Genomic DNA, 25,339 nt, shown 5'->3' on the forward strand with positions numbered 1-25,339 from the left:
TATGCAGGGGTGTGGCTTAGTGGTGACACATTTTGAGGCTAATGAGATGGCTTAGCAGGTAAGGGCACCTGTGACCAAGCCTAATGACCCCAGTTTGCTGCCCAGACCCCACATGGGGAAAGGAGAGAACTGAACCCCAGAGTCCTCTGAACTCCACTCATGGAGCATGCATATATTCACATGTGTGCACATACAAAGTATAAAATTAGTTTCTTGGGCACACTAGCCATACTTAGAGTGGCCAGCAGTCACGTGGGGATGACAAGTCAGAAATGACATGGGCCATTCTGCTAGACAGCTGCTGAAGTATGAGTGCAACACAGGATCCGAACTCTGCAAGAACTGCTTGGATGTTTAATTAAATACCGCTTTACAATGTTATCTGCACACAGTATACACACTTCTGCAAAATAACACATGCTGTGTCAGTTTTGACATTTAACAAAAATATAAAGCATCTACAGAGACTATGTTCTAGAGTGACTTCATTTACAGGGTGGTTTCAGTGTCAGCTAGAGTTGGGTCACGTTTGAAATCTGCGAGCCTGCAGGGTGGGCAGGGCTCAGTCCTTCTCTGATGGCCACCTGCGTCTGTTCCCACGATACCCTCAAGCTGGCCAGGTCCACTGGAAAGACAACCTCCCCCCGACCCCCAGTACTCAGGTCCATGATGAACCCCAAACCTTAGTGCTGAGAGTGTGAGTACCATCAGGCCACAGCATGGAGTCAGGACCCCACCTCTGAAAGCAGCAGTGTGCAATCACATCTGTTCTAATGTCTAATCTGGAACCCAACCCGCAGAACAGAGATTCGGATCGGGGTTCAGGGAGGAAGACAAGCGAACAAATGAAGTTCAACCCATGGTTAATGAACCTGTTGGAGTGCCTTGTGGCTGGGAGAGAGACCCTGTGGCCAGGGGAGTTCAGATGGACACAGTAGTACACATCTGTAATCCCAGCACTCCAGAGGTGGAGGCAAGAGGATTGAGATTTCAAGATCAGCCTGGGCTACAGACTGAATGCCTGGCTTCAGGATAGGGGTGGGGAAGGATGGGAGTGGGTGGGTGATGTCAGAGCCACGAGGGAAAACAGGGTTGTGGGTAGAAAGTTGGTCTTCCCCTTCCTCATTCTACCAACAGGGCAGCCCTGCTGTAAAATGACAATCCAGTGACACCTGGGGCCAAGCAGGGCATCTAGGACTGTGGGGGAACTCGGGTCTCCCACTGCCTGACTGCCCTGCCCCATCTCCACTCAGGAGCTCAAAGGCCTTTCTGCTCATCTCTCATGGCTCTTTTTGTATGATGGTAGCTACTGTCCCCAACCTGAAAGCCATCAAGCTGCCCAGGCCCCAGGAAGCAGTTCCTGGGTGGCACGGCCTACCTCTTCTGCATCACCTGCGGTTACAGTGCACCTGTATCTCAGGCTGGCCATGGCTAAACAGCCCACAGGAGCAGGGAAGGGGCAGAATGAGGCTGGGCATACATACCATGCCAAAATGATGGGTGCCAGCCCGGGTTTGCCACAGGGAAACCTGCTTACTTCTTTGCGTACACCACCCACGTCCCAATCCCTACCAGCGATCAGAACAGAAGCTTTCTTTGTTCTTAGGGGCCTGGAGTCTGACCCTGAAAGGTGACTTCTTGCTCCATCTTTCTCTGCTGCCACAGAACAGGGTCTCGTTCCCAATAGGTGCTGACTCTGTTATGCTCTTCCTTGTGACTCTTCAGTGGCTCCCATGTCCTCTGGGATACTTGCCTCTGCCAGCCAATCACACCTCTTTTATGATTATCTTTGCTGCTAATCTTGTTTTGAGACAGGGTCTCACTTGGTAGTCCAGGTTAGCCTAGAATTTGCGGCTATCCTCCTGAAGGAAAGAACAACGTCTTCCAAGTCACGGGTGTGAGCCACTGTGCTTCAGGTCCACTGCTTGTCTTTCGATATTCATCTTTTATCACATCCCTGGGCTCTTTGGCAACCCTGGTTCCAACCTCTGATTTTCCAGAGCTGCCCATTTCCTTTCAGGGCGAGGGTGTGATCACCCACTTCTCTAATCTTAGCTATATTTCCACCATGATTGCATGGAAATCGTTTCCAATCGGAACAACTATTGAGTTCAGGGCTTAGCCTTATGGCAAACCTCCGTGAGGCTAGGCCTCTCTGCCACACAGCCTGCCCTGCCCTAGGTTCCTGGTGTGTCCGTCCCCCTGCAGTCCTGGTGGGCAGAACTATGTATAATGCTTGTAGCTTTGTGGGTGAGAGATATATGGTAAAACAGCCCCCAGGACCTCAGAAAAGCACCCAGGGCCTACTGCTGTTGGGCTGAGTTGAAGAGCCCTTTCTCTGTTCCCATTTCAACCTCAGGCATGCGAGCCACAATACAGACATGGTCAAGAAGAAATACAGAAGTGGTTGTAGGCTCTGTAGCAGATGGCAGAGTTCTGAAGTCAGAGCACTGTTTGGGTGTGAAGAGACATGCCAAGGACGGCATATCAAACACTGACCTATTAACACTGCCACTCTCCAGTGGTGTTCACTGGGTAGGGACTGCCACAGGTCCGAAGGGCCCATATAGCTTGCCTACAGAGCCCTGAGAGGGTAAGAAACTGGAGGTTTAAACTTTCTGGGTTGTGTGGTCCCTTGGGAATTAGTGGTCTGTGAGAAGGCTTCGGAGGGGGTATGCTCTCTGGGGCTCAGATCTCCGAGATGATGCAGGCTGTTGGGTCCCATCCCAGGCCCACTGATCCAGGTCACTCCAGTTGGAGCAAGGAATTTACATTTTAAAGAAACTCCTCGGAAATTCTAATGCCTGTCAAAGCCTGCAAGCCTTTGCCAGCTATTCTCAAGTGTGTGCATTGGTTGGGGAGTGGGGGAGGGAGAGGGGGAGGCCACTCACAGAATAAACAGGAAGAAAGCTGTAGACCTGTGTGTGAAAATGCCTGTTCTGCCTGAACCAGGCTGTGAAATAGCAGCTGAGGCTTAGCTAGCGGGAGAAAAGGGGAGGACGGGGAGGAGACTGAAGTGGATCTTCAGGAGACTCCGACTCTCCCAACCTTTTTAACTAGCTGGAAACAGAGTGGGCTGAAAGCGCCCCCCCCCCCCCGCTCCTGTCCCCCTCTGCCTCTGTTCTCTCGGCTTCTTTGGAGGGAGGAAGCAATGGAATAATCTCTAAGGACTGGAACGAAGCCAGTTTTCAGAACAGACCCAGTAAACACCGCCCGGTCTTCACAGATGGACCCAGGCGATGGGAAGGTCCATGTCCGCCAGGAAGGTGCAAACGACTGCTTTTTCCACGCAAGGTTGGCAAAAGGGACAGCAGTATCCTCTGAGTTACAGAATGGTGAGTGAACTAGGTAGAGCTGAGACATGCGTGCTGGGTAGAGGAAGACCAATGGTGGAGGTCGCCAGCCATTTGCTGGATTTGCAAAGAGGGGGCAGACTCACTGTCTTGCTTTTACTCCAAGGAAATGTGTGGAAGCCTGTGACCATTACCTGACGCTCACTGACTGTCCAAGGAGATAAAATGGCTTCAACTTCCACTAGCTTAACCGGCCACATAGCCCACCTGGGATTCTCCCCTGCTATTTGAAATTTCCAAAGCCAAGGTCATCGAATGGCTTCTCTGCCCGAGAGACAGGGGCCTTGCAAGGCCATCTTGTACAGAGTTTTTTCTTCTGAAACCAGGATACTTGAAAGGCAGTTTGTTCAATGAAGAGTGGAACCATGGTGACCTCCGGGCAGTGACACCCCAAAGGGAGGCCGATCATTCCTTCTTGGTGTGCTCCAGGACGCGGTAGGGAACCCCAGGGGTGCTCCTGGAGCTGTGCTCCTCCTGCATGACGGGCAGTGTGGCCGGGGTGTAGAGCTCAGAAATGCTGTCGTTGCTTTCCAAGGCTCCGTAGGAGAAAGAAGCTTTGAGGTCAGGCTGGACCGTCGTCCCTTTGGCATGCATGTCCTGCATACCTGAAATGACATCCATGTGCCCAGTCATCGTGTGGGAAGGGCCACTGCACTTCCCTCCCTCTCTCCCCACCTCAGAGCCACCAGAGCTCATGGGCTGATCAAGCGCCTTACTGATTCCCAGATGCCTTAGACTTAAGAGGATCTATTCACACGTACACTGGAGGAAGGGAGGTGTGTATCCCGAGTGGCAGATGGACAGGACAGAACACCGTGCCTAGGAGTGCTAGATGCCACTTTGCTGTTGAAATAACTCAGAATTCAGAGAGGTTTTCCCCATCGAGGAAATAAAGAGGGGGACTTTTGCAGCCTGGATACCCAACATTGGGATGGATGGAGGGAGTGTTTGTCCTTTGACCTTGACACTCCGCATCTGTATGCAGGGTGAGGTGTGATTCCCATAGTTTAGGACACGCTGATGTTGGTTTTAAATTTACACGTAGGGGGAAACAAAGCCCCTAGTTTGGTTTTGTTGCTGTTGTTGCTGTTGTGTTAACTACTGTTTGTAGAGACGGGGGTCTCACTATTTAACCCTGGCTGCCCTGGAACTTTCTATGGACATCAAGGCTGGCCTTGAACTAATAACCTTGGCTTCCTACATGCTGCGCCGTAGGCCTGCATCTCCACACCTGGCTTAAAGAGCTGTCTCTGTAACAGTCTTCTACAATCTTTATAGGCAGGACGCCTGATCACTTGGGGGCGAACACCTTTCCTAACTAAATGCCAAATGTCTCCAGTGAAGGACGAGACAATTGTCCTCTCACTTCCTGACACGCCTCTGCCCCAGGCTAGGCCCAACTTGACAGTGGCCAAGGTGTGCCAGGATTTAGACAGCAAAATATCCTATTTCAGACATTCACCCAATTTTGTCCCATCCGATCCTTAAGGCCGTGGGGGAGGACTAGACACAGCTGGAGGCAAGTTCCCAGAGAACCTTGGGAGCTATTAAGAGGCAGGGACAGGGTTTAACACAAGGGTGTTTAAACTCTAAAGCCCACGATCTTAACTGCAGTGGTATACTGTCTCCCGATAGACCTAACTTAATCATTAAACAACGCTAGGGCAGAGAAAAACTACCACCCTTATTTCCTGGATAATAAAACAGGTTCCACGAGGCAGAGTAGCCCGCCTACATAGGGCTAAAGAGCAGCTGGGACTTAGCACCAGAGCCTGCAGCTTTGAATGCCAGCTGGGGAAGGCCTGTGCCTTCCACGGGACACAGATTCAATGGATGCTTATTTCCAGGGCCAGTTCGAGAGTGTACGGCCCAGGCTGGGACTCCGGCTCCATCAGCCACGTGCTTTGCTTGCTTGCTTGCTTGCCTGCCTGCCGAGCACGCACAAAGCCTTGGTCTGGATCCCAAGCATCTCATACAATTGGGGACGAAGGCACACATCTGTAATCCTAGCACTGGGGAGGTAGAAGCAGGAGGTTCAAAAGTTCAAGGCTATCCTCAGTCTATAGAGAGAGTTCAGAGCCAGCCTGGGCTACAGAAGACCCTGTCTCAAACAAACAAACAAACAAACAAAAAAACAAACATCTATGGTTTGGGGCTCCCGCGTGTGGTGGGGCAGGCAAAGGAGTCTGCTGCTCAGGAGAGAGCTAGTGTACATGATTATAAAGTACTGCATAGCTGTGAACTGTATCAATATCTCCTGCCTTATCCCACCATTCCATAAGAGTCTGTGTGTGTGTGTGTATGTATGTGTGTGTATGTATGTGTGTGCACAGCAAGCATTCTATGTACCTTGCCATCTACTTAGCCCCAAAACTTCAGAGTTTTTTAAAGCAAAATGGAAGCAAAGGCAAAGTTAACCAGGCATCTACCACATCCCAGGCACTGTGTCAGAATCCTTGACACATGTGGCCCACAACCCAGAACTAAGGAGTTCTCCAATGCATGAGGGTAAGAGGGCCTCAACACGGTGGGAAGGTAGCAGCATCTGAATCGGAGCCAGGCCATGTGAACTCTGTGTGTCCAGCACGGTTGTCTCAGCAGCCAACAGGATAGGGTCTCCTCTCTTCAACGCCTCATTCCCTAATGGTCATGAGGTCCAAGAGCCACACCCCCAAACTGGCCACACAATCCTGGTGTCTAGGATCATCTGATCTCACCCCCCTACTTCCCATGGAAAAATACATCTGTATGTATGTACAGAGGAACATGTGTATGGACAGACACACAGTTTATAAACACACGGACACACGGGGGACATACACATACTCGCACACACGGAGTTGACACCTCACCTATCTGGGATTCAGCTATCCAGCGCCCTCATCTATCCGGAACACAGCCGAGAAACAAGGAAATAAGCAGAAAAGGCGTCTGAGCAGCCAGGTTCGACGTTAACAAAGTCCACGCACTCACAGCCCGAGCCCTCAACTGTCAGGAGAGACCTCAGGGCCCGACTCAGCCACTCTGCGTTTATCCACGTGTGGCTGAGTTGGGTCAAAAGAAAATGCTGACTTGGGGTTCTCTAGTCTTGCTCAGGCAGGCTGGCCACAGCAAGCAGGGCAGATGGCAGCTTTCACGGAGCAAGATAAAAACAAACAAACAAACAAACCGGTAAGCGAATGCAGCTGGGGCCACTCGGCACAGGAGCACATCAGCCAGTCCTGAGAACACACTTGGGTCATGGCATCAAAGCCTCAAACCTGGGTCCTGTTGCTATGGTGCCCAGGCTGGTCTCGAACTCACAATCCTCCTGCCTCGGCCTTCCAAATGCTGGGATTGCAGGTGCATGGCACTGAGGACATTTAAGCACTGCCCTTGACTAGGCGGTACCTTATGTGGCTGCCATATGCACTCATGCTTTCTTCACAGATTACATAACTGAAGAATGCGTGGTTGTGTTGTGGAGCGATGTAGGAGAGACAGCAGGCATGACCTGGTGGCCAACCTACTTGGCACACTGCACTTCTAAATAAGAAACACGGCACGCTGTGCCCCTGAAAGTCAGAACACTGAATTCTCAAGTAGCGGAGCTGGAGAGATGGCTCAGTGGGTAAGAGCACGGACTGCTCTTCCAGAGGTCCTGAGTTCAAATCCCAGCAACCACATGGTGGCTCACAACCACCCGTAATGAGATCTAACGCCCTCTTCTGGAGCAAGCAGGTCCTACTGGAGTGAGCAGAGGTCCTAAATTCAATTCCCAACAACCACATGAAGGCTCACAACCATCTGTACAGCGTACTCATATACATAAATAAATCTCTGAAGTAGTGTGAGTAGCAGGTAGCTGGCCCACGGAGGAGTCTGAATTCTCCATGTCTTCTTTAATGCACTTCTTTCCCATACAGACCTGGTGGTATGAGCTCTCACTGTCCAATCAGAGGTAAGGTGCTAACTAACCAACCACAGCCAATAGGCTTCCACCATATAAGTTGCTCACATGCATTAAAGCAGACGCTATTCCTGAAATCCTCTCTGGGGTGGTTCATCTCCTAGCCCTTTTTACCAAGCCACAGGCATTGCTGTCTTGTCAGGGGAGGCCCCAGTAACAATAACAGAGCGAGGGCCAGCGAGGGCCATCTTAATCAATTTAAAATAAAGACTGTTTGGGGTTCAAGGTTAGTGGGCAGAATTTACATCAGCCAACCTAACCCAGGCTGGTCCAGTCTTTAACTGTCCGACTCTGAGCTTTTCTAATTCACCACAAGCCCCGCTTCTCCCTATCTTTGAGCTTGTGTTCTCAGTGTGAGCCCTTATAGTGTTGGGTGTCATTCATGTTATTTTTCTTCTTATTTTTCTCCCCTGCTATGAGCACTCTGTCACCGCAGGCTCGAAGCTTGGTACTGTGGGTTGGAAACACACCCGGTGTGAATCGGGGTTTTCTGTAGAAGAGCCTCTCTCTGTGTCAGACCAGGGAGCTGGCAAGGGGTTCTCAAGGCCGACTGAGATGTCTCAGCTGTCACCTCCTCTTGAAAGAGGAGATTCGAAGAGAAGCAAACCAACAAGGACAGGGCTAGAACTCACACCACAGCACACTTTTCTGCACCTCGCCCAGCACTGGCAGTCTAATTTCCGACACCAAGCAGCGGTCATTGGACAGGGGCAGCCGGCAGGATACAGGAGGTTTTATCGTTACCTGGCATGGCGTCCATGGAAATATAGGGCTCGAACGGAATGGCCTTCTTTCTGTTTCGAGTGATTAGGAACACGCCCAAGAAGGCGATGAGGCACCTGAAAGAAAGGAGACAGGAGAGGAAGAGGAGAAATGAGGCCAGGAGCAGCCACTAGGAGGGGGACTTAAGGGCGAGTGGCAAAGGGTGGCTGGCTAAAAGGAAGGCTGAGATCGTGGGGCCTGAAAGCAACCAACAAGGAACAGACGCCCTGAGTAATAACAGTCATGGGGGGAAGAGTGTCGGGGGCGGGGATGTGCATCCGCAGTCCCCACGAGCTGGGTTCAGGGTAGACTAGAGTCACGATCTGCAGTGTATGGCCTTATCCGCTGCCCTTCACCCAGCGTTCTCAGAAGCTTGCCCTTTAGAAAGCTGTATTTTTCCTTTCCTTCCTTCCTTCCTTTCTTTTTTAAAGCTTTATTTATTTATTTTATGTATATGAGTACACCATAGCTGTCTTCAGACACCAGAAGAGGGCATCAGATCCCATTACAGATGGTTGTGAGCCACCATGTGGTTGCTGGGAATTGAACTCAGGACCTCTGGAAGAGCAGTCAGTGCTCTTAACCACCGAACCATCTCTCCAGCCTAAAAGCTGTATTTTTGAAACTAAAAAAAATTTTTTTTTTTTTTTTTTTTTTTGGTTTTTCGAGACAGGGTTTCTCTGTATATTCCTGGCTGTCCTGGAACTCACTTTGTAGACCAGGCTGGCCTCGAACTCAGAAATCCGCCTGCCTCTGCCTCCCAAGTGCTGGGATTAAAGGCGTGCGCCACCACGCCCGGCAAAAAAATTCTTTATGACTTTAGGAGTGCAGTCGGTATACAAGTCTAGCAAAATGAATGAACACAGGGAAGTCCCGTACTTCCCAGTCCAACTCCCCCAGGAGGAGCTGGAAGCGGGATTGCCTTCAGATGTTCTCCCTGTGTGACTGTGTGACTGTGTGAGTGTGTGTGTGTGTGTGTGTGTGTGTGTGTGTGTGTGTGTGAGAGAGAGAGAGAGAGAGAGAGAGAGAGAGAGAGAGAGAGAGAATATGTGTGTCAGTCTCCCAGTGTTGCTCTCTCTGGCCTGGGGTTTGTCCTGTAGTTCAGGAACACACAGGTTTATCTGCCTCTGCCCCACCTGCCTGCCACCCACAGGGCTGGGGTCAAAGGTCTGTGCCCCCCTGCAACACCCCCTCCCTTACCACTTGATTTTTCGGGTTTTTTTTCTGTTTGTGTAAACGAGACATTTCTCCAAATCAAGGTGAGATTTACATGCAGGGATGTATGAGTGCCAACAAGAAAGATGGCCGGTGTGTTTACATTAACTTGGTGTATCGTCCCCTTCCAGGTCAAGATCAAAAGATCTCTCTCTCCCTAAGGTAAGGGCTCTCGAGCTGCCCAATGCTGCGACCCTTTAGTACAGTTCCTCAGGTTGTGGCGGCCTCCAACCATAAAGTTATTTCATTGCTACTTCATAACTGTAGTTTTGCTACTGTTGTGAAGCATAATGTAAATACCTGACACGTAGGATATCTTTTATGTGACTCTTGTGCCAGGGTCCTTCGAACCCCAAAGGGGTTGCGACCTACAGGTAGAGAATCACTGATCTAGAATGTTCTACGCAGCTGAGGGTGACCTTGAATTTCTGAGCCTCCTGCCTCTACTTTCTGAGTGCTGGGTTTACAATTGTGTGCCAAGAGGCCTAGTTTTCTGTAGTGTTGGGGATGCCAGGGAAGACCTCTACCAAATGAGCCCCAGCCCCATCTTCCTTCTTCTCTTCACGCTCCGCCATCCCCGACAGTCTCTACCACCAGACGTCTCTCCCCACAAGCTAGATTTACCTGATTTTAGAAAGGACCAGGACAGAGAAGGAGGCAAGGCTTGGAGGGGGGGATAAGCTGCTCACTCCGGGGGTCAGCCCCCTCCAGCTCGATGCTCTCCCAACTCCAGGCCCATGACTGAAGCAAAGGGCCGGGGGCAAGGCCTGGAGGGAGGCTCCCCCTTGTCCTGGTTAGATGGGGTGAGACTCACCCCAGTGCAAACATACAGATGTGCAGAGCTTCCTCCCCAAGGAAGTCCAGGTAGAAGATCGCACCTGCGCAGCAGCAAGGGAGAGAAAAGACAGTAAGGTAACCATTTCCGGATCTGCCCCGTGCCCACCTGGCTAGGCTCTGGCTGTATACTCTTCCCTACAGGGCACTGAAGTGATCAGAAACATTAGGATTAAAACTTTTGGAGGCAGGGCTGGTGAGATGGCTCAGCGGTTAAGAGCGCCGACTGCTCTTCCAAAGGTCCTGAGTTCAAATCCCAGCAACCGCATGGTGGTTTACAACCATCTGTAGCAAAATCTGATGCTCTCTTCTGGAGTATCTGAAGACAGCTATAGTGTATTCATAATAAATAAATAAATAAATAAATAAATAAATAAATAAATATTAAAAAAAAAACTTTGGGAGGCAGACGGTCTTCTCTGCCAGCCCTCTCAGGCTCTTCTATCTCCCTATTAAAACAAGCCAACCAACAGTCTTTTGGTATAATATTAAAACTTTCCCAGCTGTACAGTGGTGGCGCATGCCTTTAATCCCAGCATTTGGGAGGCAGAGGCAAGTGGATCTTTGAGTTTAAGACCAGCCTGGTCTACAGAGTGAGTTCCAAGACAGCCAAGGCTACACAGAGAAGCCCTGTCTCAAAAATACACACACACACACACACACACAAACTTTTCCAAATAGCAAAGTTCTCATATATGCTTTCAATAGGATCTCCGATCATTAACCACAGTTCACAATAATTTTCCTGCCTTAGCTTCCCACAGGCTCAAGCCACCATCTCTGGTTGGGTGGTTTCTTCTTTCATCTTCTTCCCCGTCCCCTTTTTTTGACAGTCTCATGTAGCCTAGGCTGGCCTCGAACCCCTTATTAGATGACCTAAAACTTCTCCTTCTCCTGCTTCTGCCTCCCAAGTGCTGGCTGTCAGGCAGGCCCAGGCAGACCTGGTTAATGCAGTGTGGGGGATGACTCCCAGAGACTTGTGTGCACAAGGCCAGCACTCTACCCACGGAATGCCCAGCCCCAGCCAAAACTATTGAAGAAGCCCTAGCCTTGGACCCACAAGCAGGAGGACCAGGGGCTGTTTGGATTGTACATGTTACAATCCTAGAAGGGAGGTGTTATTAGAGTGTAAAACCGAGCCTCAGAGAATTCCCTGAGCCCTACAGTTGGCATATGTTTACTGGATGGCAAGCCTCCATGTCTACATTCCACACCTTCCACAGAAGCCCAGGGCGGAACCAGACCGCAGAATCAGCTGAGCAGTAGCCCCTCCGACCCCTAGGCAGGGGACAGACCCCAATAAAGATCTGCTCTTACCTGCTGTGATGGCCGCTGTTGTGGACAGGATGTAGCCAACGCTGGCGATCAAGGAGGAGTCATAGATCTGGGAGGCTTCACTCAGAAACCTGCAACACAGGCACTTGGGTCAGTGGGCGGAGGGGGAAAAAAGAGAGAAACTTGGGGGTATAAGGTAAGGCATGGGGGTTTCTAGGTCTGTAAGGATGGCCTCTCCCTATTACAGGGTATGGTGTATCCCAAGATCTGGGGTCTATACCTGGCCCACAGACAGGCCAGCCTGTTGTATGCCTCTGGCTGTATGGCTCTGGCCATTGCCACACCCTTCTCCTCATCCCTGATCCCCACCTCAGAACAGAGCTGCATCTGGGTCCACACATCCCAGGGCTCTCTCTCAACACCAGTCGCATCCAGCCCAACATTGTTATTTTTTAAATATTAGAAACATTATTTTAGTGGTTACTGCAATAAACGGGACACAGGGGAATTAGCACTGTTCCTAATGTCTGTCTGTGACAGGCACCACCTTCAGGCGGGAACCGATCCTGTCCTCTCTCGGTTGACATTCCAGTTGGCGCTGCACGGCTGCCCACATGAACGCTAACCACTGAGATAACCATCTGTGTGTGGGCTAAGTCCCTGAGAGCCAGAAGAAGGACAGTGGCTCTGAGTGCTGCAGGGGGAAGGAGGAGCTTGCGTGTGCCCTGACTGGGAGACCATTAGTTCCTGAGAGATGGCAGGAGCCCCTGGTTGCCTGCATCACCCTGACCTTGAAGCATGGAGCTATGGACTGGGAAGGGATTCCCTGTGGGAGGGCAATAATGGTATTGAAGGGCTAAAAGTCATAATCAAAACGACAGCAGTGACCAAGCTGATGCTGTGTGGACACCTCGTGGGGGCCACTTCAGACCCGTGGGTCTCAAAGAGTGAAGCTGAGTCCCAGAAAAGCCCAGTAAGACTGGAGGAGCAGGTGCAGAGAGTCCAGTCTGGGAGCCTGATGTCTGGGTTTGGCTCTCCACCTGTCACTTCCGAACTCCCTCTGCCTCATCTGTAGCCTGGGACAGACAACACCATTTCTGTGTCCCCTAAGAAGATGCTGTGAGCACAGGAAAATGAAAGATGGGCGTCACCACCACTAGCAGCAGCTAATGCTATGGCCCTCAAAGTCAAGTGACCGGTGGATGCTGAGGCCAGGTCAGAGCTAGGAACCTGACTTTCAGGCTAGCTCAGCCTCACTCATCGCCTTGAGACTGTTAGGTTGACTCGCGGCTGTCACCTACACTATTCATGGAGTGCCACTAGCAGGACTCCGAGGGGGCGGGACATAAGCCTCAGGATCACTGAGCTTCATTGTCACCTGGGCTCAGAGGGAGAAGAGAGTGTGCACTCCTCTCCCTGTGAGGTCCAGGGTTAGAGTTCTCGGGGATGAGAAATGACAACTTGTTCTTCCAAGCAGACAAGAACATGCCTCTTAGGTGACCACAAGGTATTCTCCTCAAGTCCCCACAGGGCACATGACAGGGAGTGAGGCTGCTGCTCATACTTTGAGGCAGAAGGCGCACTCAGGGTAAGGAGGTGGGGGGAAGGGCAGCTCAGCCCCTCCTACCCCCCAGGAACTCATCTCCACCCAGAGACTAAACCCCCTCCCTGTAAGTTCTGGCTTCCCTATAACTTTAAAACAGAACAGAATTAGGCCCAGAGCGGAGGGAGCACAACGTACGTGGCCTGATAGATGGCGGTGGCCACCATGCACACCACCATCACGTAGAAGATGGGGTAGTCCAGCTGCAGGTTGCCTTGGATGGACAGCACCAGCATCCCTGACACGGCCTTGACTGTCACCACTGTCATGGAACCTGTGAAGAGAGAGCAAGCGAGGGTGTGGGAGGCCCAGGGGGATGTAAGGAGTCTGAATGGACTTGGGGACAGAGGTGGAGGGCCATGGAGCTGCTCTGGTATGAAGAAGCCACTGAATAGGTCTCCCTTGCCTGTGGCTCCCAAGTCTGGAAGGACAAGTCACAGGAAGGGAAGGGAGGTGCCCACAGCTATTTCCAAATGTCACCTGACTCTACCTTAATGGGCGTCGAGTTCAGGTCTCTGTCCCCAGACTCCACAGCAGGGAGTGGGGATACGGAAATTTCCCGAGCATCAACTTGATGATACTCTCAGGAAAACAGGTAGGGAAAGAACTCAGGGGAGGCAGAGGCAGGTGGATTTCTGAGTTCGAGGCCAGCCTGGTCTACACGAGAAACCCTGTCTCGAAAATCAAAAAAAGAACTCAGGAACTTCGTAACCCTCAGTGACACATATTTGTTTTTTTGTTTGTTTGTTTGTCTAGACAGGGTTTCTCTGTGTAGCCCTGACTGTCCAGGAACTCACTCTGTAGAACAGGCTGGCCTTGAACTCAGAGATCTGCCTGCCTCTGCCTCCCAAGTGCTGGGATTAAAGGTGTGCATTGCTCTCTACCCCTCCCCACTCTATCTATCTATGTATCTATGTATCTATCTATCTACCTACCTACCTATCTATTTATTTTCTGGTTAGGGGCTGGAGAGATGGCTCAGTGGTTAAGAGCACTGGCTGCTCTTCTTTGAGGACCTGAGTTCAATTCCCAGCAACCACACGGTGGCTCACAACCATCTGTAAGTCCAGATCTGGGGGATGTGATGCCCTCCATAGCAATCATACACACATGGGGTGGGTTTTTCCCCCCCTTTTTTTTTTCAGTTGCTTCTCCACCCCCCTTCCTTCCTTCCTTCCTTCCTTTCTTCCTTCCTTCCTTCCTCCCTCCCTCCCTCCCTCCTTCCCTCCCTCTGCCTTCTCTTTTGGAGACAGAGTTCCTTACTGAGCCTGGAGCTCATCACTTTGGCTAGACTGGCTGGCTAGTGAGTACCAGCGATGCTCCTGCCTCTGCCTCCCTAGAGTCAGGACTCCAGGAGCGTGCCCTGTGCCTGGCTTTTCACTCAGGGGCTGGGGAATCCAAACTCAGGACCTCAAGCACTGTGTTGTCTGAACTGACTCCCCAGCCCCCTCTGCACACTCCTTCACTCCCAGAAGTCCCTAGTGCTACATAGCCTTACGCATATGCAAATTAACATCCAACAGGGCTTGACTTGCTTCAAAATTCTAGCTATGTAAGAACGTACTTGTATGATTGCGTGCATGCATACTATGTGATATAAAACACACACAAGAAATGTAACTGGATGCGACATAGAAGGAAGATGGGGATCTCTCCTACACATCCCGTGGCCATCGTGAGCACCATACTCTGGAGACCCATTGCTGACTTCAAAGTGGCTTCAGCTTGCAAACTGTCACATCTGCCAAACTGGTGTTACTCCTAACAACGTGTGTGTGTGTGTGTGTGTGTGCTGAACTGCTTTGTCTCCTCTTTCTGCCAGCTGCCTCATTGGCTTTCTTGTGCCAACCATACAGCACACAGTGCCTTCTGGGACCCTCAGCCACTGCAGGCACTCGTCACCACGCTGTCCATGTCACCAAACAGCAGATGGGCCATGAGGGAAGAGATGTTGATGACTCCGGTCCTAATCACCAAAACCGAAGTCAAAAGGGACAGGAATGGCTTAGGCTGCACCATGCGCACGGGTAAGGATGGTTTGTTGAAACAAGCCAGTTACAAAAAGGCCACATAGGCCAGGGGTGCACCTGTCCTCCCAGAACTTAGGAGGCCAAGGCAGGAGGATTGAGAGTTCAAGGCCAGCTGTCTAAAAAAAAAAAGAAAAAAAAAAGGCAGCAGCTGGAGAGTTGGCTCGGTGGCTCGGTGGCTAAGAGAACTTGTTGCTGTTCAATTCCCAGCACTCACATGGACTCTCATCACCTCCCTGGGCACCAGGCATGAGTGTGGTACGCAGATGTACACACAGGCAAAACACATATACATAAAATAATAAAAATAAATCTAAAAAAAAAAAACCAGCTGAAGATGCATCTCAGTTGGCAAGGGGCTTGTCTAACATGCACACAGCCCCTGGGCTCAGTCCCCAGCACTTCCTAACTGGGGTGGGCTGTGGTCCCAGCACTCAGGAGATGCCTGCAGGAGGATCAGAAGTTCAAGGTGGCAACAGAGGGACTTCAAGGTCAGCCTAGGCTACCCAGAGACCCCCATCTCCGCACAAAGAACCACGTTAGGATGTAACTGCATTTATAGAATTGATAAGATTCACAAAGGTGCATTTATACACAGAAGAAAGGCTAGTGGTTTGCCTGGGGCTAGGAAGAGAGGGGATGGGAGCCACCAGCACTGAGTCCAGGGTTTATTTTGGGGGTGAAAATGTTCTAGGATTAGAGTGTGCAAGCCTGTGGCTATAGTAAAGTCCCTACAGAGGCTTACCTTGAGTAGAGGAACCGTGTGGCATATGAAACCTATTTCGATAAAGCTGTTTTAAGAAGTAGACCAGCTGGGCAGTGGTGGCACATGCCTTTAATCCCAGCACTTGGGAGGCACAGGCAGTCGGATTTCTGAGTTCAAGGCCAGGCTGGTCTACAGAGTGAGTTCCAGGACAGCTAGGGCTATACAGAGAAACCCTGTCTTGAAAAAAACAATAACAAAAACAAAACAAAACAAAAAAAATGCCTGCCAGTGACAGATATTCTCGTGGTTTGGGGGCCCTGTCCCCAAGGTGGGACTGGGGGAAGAACACATATGGGCACCTCTGCCTGTGTCAGCTCGCCTTCCTCCCAACCTTTGTGTACTTTCATTGTCCGTTATGTAGTGTTGTGTGAAGGAGAGCCACCAGATGGCCAGGGGGTTAACAGGAAATGGTACTCTCCTGCTCTGTCAGGCACTGGGTGACACGTAGCATCCATGCCTCAGTCTGGGGTCCACCTTTCCGCTCACCACCCATCCTATTAAAGTAAAGAAAATCTGTCTGCTCTGACTCCATTCCTGCCCTCTGTGAGTGCTGCTGGACAGCACAGGGGTTGCTCTGAGGTGACCTCTGACCTCACCTATCTCACCCTGGGTCCTTCCTCCTCCTGTTGGGTCACTGCCTACACTCACATGGCTCTCTCTTGACCCTGTGTCTGCTAACTTCTATATTGCTGCAGACAGCCCTCTCTGAGTCCCCCACTTTGGACTTCAGTTCTGGACACTTGTCTGTAGCCAGAGCCTACAGCCCCAGGAGCCCAAGCAGCCCCATGATCCCCATTGTCCAGACACTGCTTACCAAGCAGGGCCACCAGGAGGAGAATCACAACGATGCTGTTGGCATTCCTCTCCTTGTAGAAGTAGAGCAGCAGGCAGAACAGGACGATTGCCACCAGCTGCGGGGACATCAGTGACATTAGTAGGGAATTCAATGTGTGTCCCCTGGCCAAACCAAGCCCCGAGTGTGTGTGGCTGAGTAGGGAAAGAAGGCATCTGTTGGGCCCAGTGGCTCACTTAGGATGGAGGGTGTGGTAGGAGGGTTGAGAGTTCAAGACTGGCCAGGACTGCATGGTGAGTTCAAGGCTGGCCTGGGTAACTTAGGTCTCAGAATAAGAAAGTAAAAAGTGGTTTTGGGCAGACAAAAGGCAGAGCAATTTTTAGGACAGGCCCTGGGCTCTATATCTAGCACCAAAAAAAATCAAACTATTGAAAAACCACAAAAAAGAAAGAAAGAAAGAAAGAAAGAAAGAAAGAAAGAAAGAAAGAAAGAAAGGAAGGAAGGAAGGAAGGAAGNGAAGGAAGGAAGGAAGGAAGAAAGAAAGAAAGAAAGAAAGAAAGAAAGAAAGAAAGAAAGAAAGAAAGAAAGAAAGAAAGAAAGAAAGAAAGAAATCAAACCAAACCAACAAAAAAAGTAAAATGCTACCCCCAGAATGAGACACTCACTCCAGGAGCCATGTGGTCAAGTTACAGGTGTACATTCTGTGTCACCAAGCCTCAGCTGGGCACAGCTCCCAGAGTAGACAGAGGAAGGCAACAGCTGGGCGTGGTGGCCCATGCCCCATCCCTGGGACTTGGGAGGATTTTGAGTTGCAGGCTAGCCTGGGCTATGTGGTGAGACTGAGTGAGACTGGGAGAGTCAGGCGGTCATTGCATCTGTCTCTAAATTGCTTATGGGACCGTGGGGAAGTCTAAACGTCCCCAAACTTCTGGGACATCCTCTGCACAGTAGAGGTAACTCCATTTACAGAGCACCAGTCAGTGCTACGCTGGGTGAACTCTCCCCACAAGCGAGACACCATGCTTGGCATGGTTACTACGCAAACTCCTTACACCAACATAGTATTATGAGGTGGGGAGCATTACGTCCCACCTGGCCAATGACTTGAACCTGGGTAACTTGTCTAAGGGTCCGTATTCTTTCCCAGTGACCATACTGTATGGGGCTGGAAGCCTAAAGCCTCGCATGGCCAAGCTGCTTCAGCAACAGAAACTCCCTAGTAGCTGATTCAAAGCTTGCAGTTTGAGAAGGCCTACCTGCCTATCGTCAGCCTCCTGCCCTTTCTAGCCCCCTTCAGGGCCTAGGTGCCTGGCTGTATGTCCTCTAAGGGAGTCAGACCCAGCACCCAGCAATGCTAAGGCAGCAAACTGTAACAATGGCTCAGCTCCCTTGCCAGCCCCAAACCCATACTAAAGTCTACTTATTCCTAAAACTGACGGGAGAACATGGGCAAACGAGTATTCCAAGGTGAGAGATTTTAACTGGAGGCCATTAACTCCAGGTCTTCCATGTCTGCAGGGTCCGCTCTCAGTTCCAGTGGGTGTGTCTTACCTAGCTGTCTTGGGCCTTTGTCAATCTGCAAGCTAGCCTCGTGTTAGGGAGGAGTCATACAGGATTTCACATGATTACTGGTAGATACCCAATCAGGTATACACAGACTACACAGACTGACACAGTAACATTCCCAAGGCTGCGGCTGCGTGTGTGTGTGTGTGTGTGTGTGTGTGTGTCCTCCCGGGGACCAACTGCTGGGACTTGACTCCTGTCCAAGCAAAAGGATGTCACCGTCACTTACCATGTACAGGAGAAATGGCCAGCTTACAAGGTGCCTGGCGATGTTCTCGCCTGTCATCTTCTCATGACTGTTGGGTGCAAATGTCACTAGCAGGTAGGTGCCCACGATGGCCAAGCCACAGCCAACAAAGGACAAGACATAGCGTCCTGTGGGGAAGCAGGGAGAATGGTCAAAGCCTTGGGCATGGCTCAGGTGCATTGGAGAGGTCTTAGCAAGTCAGGGCAGCTTTTGCCTGTGTGCTGGCTACTTTTAGGTCAACTTGACACAAGCTAGAGTCATCTGAAGTGAGGGAACCTCAATTGAGAAATGCCTCAGTAGGATCTGTCTGTTGGCAGACTTGTAGGCATTTTCTTAATTGCAGATTGATGGGGAGGGCCTAGCCCACTGTGGGTGGGGCCATGTGTAGGCTTGTGGTTCTATAAGAAAGCAGGGCTGTAAGCAACACTAATGAGTCCTGGTGCCTTCAGAGATGAGAGGGAATTAGATCTCCTGGAACTGGAGTTATAGACAGTTGTGATCCACCATGTGGGTGCCAGGGATTGAATCCAGGTCCTCTGCAAGAACACCAAGCGCTCTTAACCACTGAGCATTTTGTCCAGGTCCCCTTAATGTATGTGTGTTTTACAGATTGTTTTCTTACTTGATTTGATTCATTTTACAAAAACTTTTAAAACTTTATTTTGTGTGGGTGTTTTGCCTACACAGAGTGACAGACGGTTGTGAGCTGTCACATGGATGCTTAAAACCAACCCCAGGTCCTCTGCAAGAGCAGCCAGTGCTCTTAACCACTGAGCCATCCCTCCAGCCCATTATTTTAAGATTTATTTTTACTTATGTGAATGCGTGTGTATTTGTACGCTGCCTTTGTGAAGTCACAGATATGTGAGCTCATGCCTGGAGCGTTTTTATAATGCTATTGGGGGAGGTACATCAGAGCCTCTTCACACATGCGCATCATGAGCTTTGTGCACATTCATTCCCTTAAATGCCATTCTAAAAAGCTTAACCAAACCAGCTGTGGTGGCGCACACCTTTAATCCCAGCACTCGGGAGGCAGAGGAAGGAGGAGCTCTGAGTTCGAGGCCAGCCTGGTCTACAGAGTGAGTTCCAGGACAGCCAGGGCTATACAGGGAAAAAAAAAAAAAAAAAAAAAACTGTCATGGAAAACTAACTAACCAATCAACTAAACCCAAACCAAACCCAAACCAAACCTTAACAAAACTCTGATGAAGGTCGCATGTGCATGCACACAGGAAGTGCTAGAGGGAGTCTTGAAGTAAGCAGGGGTACCACACCCATGTCCCCAGCACCCAAGTCAGGAAAGGAGACCTCAGGAGCGCCCCAGTTCCCACAGCCTGCCACAGGGTAGCATGGCCCCTGAGCAGCGACACTGCTCATTGAGGTTTGAGTGACACTGAGGGTGTCAACTGCTTTGGCTTTTTTTTTTGTTATTGTTGTTTTTGGTGTTTTGTTTGTTTGTTTGTTTTTTCAAGACAAGGTTTCTCTGTATAGCCCTGGCTGTCCCGGAACTCACTCTGTAGACCAGGCTGGCCTCGAACTCAGAAATCCGCCTGCCTGTGCCTCCCAAGTGCTGGGATTAAAGGCGTGCTCCATCACTGCCCGGCTGCTTTGGCTTTTTGTAGACATGGACCTGTGGGGGCTCTTTAGGTCACTCAGCAGGTGTTTGTGAGGCCCACGTGTCCTGTGCCAACTGGGTTCATTCACTCTTGCCTGCCTAGCAGTGGGCCATGTGACAGCGACTGTTCTGCTGCTGGGCCCTGTCTGTAGCCTTGGGTTGTATAGACTATGCCCCAACCATAAAGTTATTTCATTGCTACTTCATATTGTAATATTGCTATTGTTATGAATTGTGATGTAAACATCTGACATGCAGGCTAACTGATATGTGACCCCTGTGAAAAGGTCATTTGACCCCACAGGTTGAGAACCCTGGTGTAAGGGCTCTGTCTGTGTTCTTGGTTACTTTTATGGTATACTCTTAATGTCTTGTAGCCATTCTGGGGCCGGTGGGGACTATGTTCACCTTTAGGTTTTTCAGTACTGGGAGTGGAACCAGAACCTTGAGCACTGGGCAAGCTCTCCCACTGAGCCACACCCCAAGCCCCTGCAAGGTGGTTCTTATGTGCATTTCAGAGGGAAGTTCCAACCTAGAATCCCTCTGTGGGCAAGCTAAGAAGGAAATAAAACTCCCAAAGCAAACAAAGAGTAACTTTTAACAGGGACTTTGTCCCTTTCCAACCGCAGGTGCTCGCAAGGATCAGCTTCAGGGCTATTGTTAGTCTGTCCTGAGGTCTCCTGGGGACCATCAATGAGACCCAGGACAGAGTGAAGGCTAAGAGACCTATGCCTCTTCCCCAGTGGCCTATCATACTCCAGTGGGGAAGGTCCAGCTCAGACTTGGCCAGCTGTGGGCTAGCACACACTGCACTCACGTTAGACTACGGTCTCCTGAGAGCAGTGCTCCACAGCCCTACTGACACACCCTATGACACAGTGTGACTGGTGTCCAGTGGAGGGACCTCGATTGACACTAAAACCCCTTGATCACGGGGTCCATGTTTCTCAGTTGGTCAGGATTATCTATAAACAAATTAAACATGGGACTTCCATCTTTTTCCTCCCTTCTGTCCTTCTAAATGGTATGAGACAATACTTCTGGGTCAATACCGTGGCTCTGTAAACCCAGATGATACCTCGGGGCTTGGGGACTAGGCCCAGGTCTAGCTGAGCCGAGGGATATTTTGAGGGACTATGACCAGGTTTCCTGGGCTGCAAGCTCAAACTCAGCTTTATCCATAATGAACTAAAGGTTTCTGGCTTCTAGGTTTGACTCCTGTGGATTTAAAACTCCATCAGAGAGTCACTGGGTTTTTCTATTTATTTATTTATTCATTCTATTTATTTATTCATTCTATTTATTTATTTATTTATTTATTTATTTATTTATTTATTTATTTATTATATGTAAGTACACTGTAGCTGTCTTCAGACACTCCAGAAGAGGGTGTCAGATCTTGTTACGGATGGTTGTGAGCCATGGTTGCTGGGATTTGAACTCAGTACCTTCGGAAGAGCAGTTAGTGCTCTTAACCACTGAGCCATCTCTCTAGCCCCTGGGTTTTTCTAAGTCTCCAACAACAAAGTCCCAAGCTGTATAGACTGCAGGAATGAAGGAAGGGAAATTTTCTACTGGGCCACAGACAATTCTAATGGGTAGCTGGGCTTGGGTTATTTAATGTAACATCCCAGGAGCATGGAACCCAGAAGGGAGCAGGTATCAGAGCATCTTTCCATGGCAGGGGTGGGGATGGAGGAGGTGAAAGGGGGAGGGGGGAGGGGCTCCATCAGAGACTTACTCACAAAGTCCTTAGGTTTCCATTTTTCCTTGATGAATATGATTCCGATGATGGCGCTTGCTGGAAAAAGCCAAACACAGAGGCGTGAGGCTGTTGCCAGGCAGAGGGCGCCTCTTATCCACACTCTCCCCGTGGCTCATTTCCACACAGCCTCTTGCCCATGTTCCGCATGCTCCCCAGAGACCTTTAGAGCTTGCTCTCCTTCAGCCTCAGACTCTCCATCTGGGAGTGGGGACCTTCCAGAGCCTTCTGTGGCATCTCTCATAAGCCAGGGCCCTGGGCCGAGAGGGTCCATTGTTGCGAGAGGTAACTTACATGTGTGACTTTGGGCATGCTCACCCTGAGAGGTGGGCACACTGTTAGTCTTCTTTGGTAAATGGGGATAGTGAGGCAAAAGGGGTGAAGCTGGTATGAAAAGGCAAGATTTGAAACCAGGACCGTGGGGGCCAGAGCCTTTCTTCTTCTACTACTGTATCCTCCTTCTCCCATGATGCTCGACCCTCCCTGACTACTGCAGAGTCACTGCTTTAATTTAAGCTCCTGTGATCATCGTACTGGGCAGGCCTGGCAGCCACTGTGAATGACTTCATTACTAGCCCAGCTCTGCCTCTGCCGGCTGGGCGACCCTGGGGAAGTCACCTCACTAGTGACAGCCTTCTATGAGAACGTGTTCTGGGTCCGGCTGCATCATATCCTGCCACACATTCAGGAGGCCACTGATGGAGGTCGCTGTTGACCAGATGCGCGTACACCGTGCAGCTCAGCAAACTCTGAGAGAAGGGGCCTTCTCTCCAGTCTTATTGACTACGCCCACGGCCACCTTCCTCTCTACTTCTCTGCCCACCTCAGAACCAGTCCACAGACCCTACTGAAAACTCCTTCTCTGACTTATAGGATAATAACTGCAAATCACTTATCACCCAGTAAATGCTCATCATGAAACAATCCTTGTTATTGAACGGTGACAGAAAACCCACAGGTGGCCCTCGGATGAGCCGTTACTGTGTTAAATTTATTTCTCACTGCGTAGTCTCTGTAGCCCAAAGAACGCCTTAAAATCCAGTGGCTGACTGTCGCCCCCTCCCCCAATCTTGGCACAATTTACCCTACTTACTTATTTATCGTGGCAATGGGGTTCAAAACCAGGGCCTGGTACCAACCAGGCCCTCATCCCTGGCCTCTAGGTTTGAAAAGTTTGGTTACTTATTTGAAAGCAAAGATTCTGATCACTTACGCCTCACTGTGAATGAAGTCCCTCAGGGGTCTTTGGAGCCCCCAAGCAGCGGGCAGAACGGAGGCAAGGATTTAATTCTATCAGTGGGGCTGGGTGGAGCCCTGAATGCAGGAAGCAATCCAGAGGACCACCGCGGAAGGTGGGGATTGACAAAGGACTTGCCTTAACTAGGGACATTCAAAGTACCTTAGAAAAAGACACTGGGCCGGGTGGAGGTGGCCCACGACTTTAATCCCAGCACTTGGGAGGCAGAGGCAGGCGGATTTCTGAGTTTGAGGCCAGTCTGGTCTACAGAGTGAGTTCCAGGATAGCCAGGGCTACACAGAGAAACCCTGTCTCAAAAAAACAAAACAAACAAACAAACAAAAAAAAAGGGAGGCTCTTCTAATAGCAATTTGGAAATCCAATTGAATTGCCCACTTTGCTAATTTCTTATCCTTGGTAGTGACGGTAGTGACTGCCTACAGAGCAGAGAATTCTGAGCTCCCAGCTAGGCTGGCTGGAAGGAGAGCTGTAATTGATTAATAATGTCTTCCCTGAGCCCAGGAGGGGCAGTTACCACCATGTGTCATACACAGCCCCATTTAAGGAGAACTAAAACACCAAGATTCTTTGCTATCCTGTGAGTAGGAGAGAGCCAGGCTGACCTCAAACTCACAAAGACCCACCTGTCTCTGCCTCCCAAGTGCTGGGATTAAAGGTGGGTACTGCAATGGCTGGCCCGGAGAATAGTTTTTTAATGCGAGTGCTCTGAGCCTCATTCATGGTGGCACTTGGGCCACCCAGAGCATGGGTTCTGGGTGATGAGAAGGTTGGGGCTTACCTATCACGGAGACGGCACTGAGGGGCACGATGAGCGACAGTGGAGCAAAGGCGTAGGAGGCGAACACGCCCAGTTCCCCCAGTAGCAACAGGAGCAGCCCCAGCCACCATGTCTTGGTCTTGAAGTAGGCCCGTGGGTCCTTGGAGCCTGCTAGGCGGATGTGGCAGTATTTCTACAAGGCCAAGAAGGAGTTCAATTTGACCGGAGGTTTTGAGAAAAGGAAAGGCTCTGCTGAAGGAATCCAAGCTGACACTCCACCTTTAAAAACCATTTTCGTGGGTCTGAGTGGGATTTGGGGGACATGTGGGTTGGACCCTGACATGGAGATTTAGTCACATGTATGTGGATATTGAAATATGCACATATGTGTACAGGGTCCATGTTCCTAGGTATGTGGGTGTGTACATACATGTGTATGTGTGTGTGAGTTTGTGTGTGAGTGGGGGGGTCACAGAGAAAAGAATCTTTCATCATGGTTTTTGAGACAGAGTGACTCAGCGGTCTAGGTATAACAAATAGGCTCAGCTGGCTGGCCAGTGAGTTCCCGCCATGCACTTGTGTGTGGATTACAAATGCGTGCTATCACAACGGGCTGGTTTTACATCAGTTCTAGGGACTGAATTTAGGTCCTCATGTCTGCAAGGCAAGGACTTTACCCAGTAAGCTATCTCTCCTGTCTCTGTCTCTGTCTCTGTCTCTGTCTCTCTCTGTCTCTGCTTCTCTCTCTGTCTCTGTCTCTCTCTCCTGTCTCTGTCTCTCTCTCTCCTGTCTCATAGCCCAAGGAGATCTTGAGATTTCAATCCTTGCAGGGGTGGGGCATAGGGATGGCTCAGCGCACTATGTTGCAGTTACAGAGAACCTGTGTTTCGTTCTCAGCACCCATGTGGTGGCTTATAAACCACCTGTAACTCTAGTTCCGGGAGGTACAGTTCCCTCTCCTGACATCCACAGACACCAGGCACCCACGTGGTACACAGACAGTAGACAAACACTCACATGCACAAAAATAGAATAAAGAAATCTGGAAAAGAGAAAAGAAATGACAATCTACCCCCCTGCCTCATGAATGCTGGGATTCCAGGCACGAGCCGCCGTGCCTGGTTAGAAACAGACATCCCTAAGGCACTCCCAGGAGAACTGCAGTCTAAGTCTAAGGTCCCTGCTTTGGCTGGGCCCTTGGGTTGACCTCCTCCTGGCTGCCACCCCCAGCAATCCCTGCCTGTGGATGCTCAGGGGGCCACACCCTCCTGCACATGGTGGGTGGCGGCTCCTGCTGGCTGGGTTTGTGGATAACAGGGAGTCTGCCCTCTTAGAGTCGGTGAGAGGCTCGAGCACAGACTCATGTTCTTTTCTTCTGGAAATATGAACTTAGGACGCAGAAACTGAGACCTTAACTGAAGAAGACAGAAAGAAGGTCTTGGGGGCTATAGGCTATAGGAGAAGACGGGAAGGTTCAGGGAGACTGACTCTTCCACAGCATGCTGCTGAGAACAGGACAGCCCTCTGCCTGACCCAGAAGTAGGCAGCTCATGG

General features: G+C 50.4%; 1 protein-coding gene across 3 annotated transcripts in view; it reads right to left on the reverse strand.

Annotated features, from left to right (window-relative positions):
- Positions 1-325: 325 nt before the first annotated feature.
- Positions 326-25,339, reverse strand: part of Nipal3 (NIPA like domain containing 3) — a 39,389-nt gene continuing 14,375 nt past the window's right edge. For 2 of the 3 annotated variants that reach the window (XM_029476384.1, XM_021161036.2), the window contains exons 4-12: positions 23,807-23,978; positions 21,750-21,809; positions 18,373-18,518; positions 16,599-16,695; positions 13,130-13,265; positions 11,431-11,519; positions 10,094-10,157; positions 8,047-8,141; positions 326-3,958 (exon numbers count right to left, since the gene is read on the reverse strand). In XM_029476384.1, coding sequence (XP_029332244.1) covers positions 3,759-3,958; positions 8,047-8,141; positions 10,094-10,157; positions 11,431-11,519; positions 13,130-13,265; positions 16,599-16,695; positions 18,373-18,518; positions 21,750-21,809; positions 23,807-23,978 — 1,059 coding nt within the window. In that variant the 3' untranslated portion in view covers positions 326-3,758. Of the gene's footprint in view, positions 3,959-6,205; positions 6,238-8,046; positions 8,142-10,093; positions 10,158-11,430; positions 11,520-13,129; positions 13,266-16,598; positions 16,696-18,372; positions 18,519-21,749; positions 21,810-23,806; positions 23,979-25,339 lie in introns of all 3 variants that reach the window. The other variant, XM_029476385.1, reaches the window with a different exon arrangement.

Source organism: Mus caroli, chromosome 4 (genome assembly GCF_900094665.2).
Source record: "Mus caroli chromosome 4, CAROLI_EIJ_v1.1, whole genome shotgun sequence".
Taxonomy (NCBI): domain Eukaryota; kingdom Metazoa; phylum Chordata; class Mammalia; order Rodentia; family Muridae; genus Mus; species Mus caroli.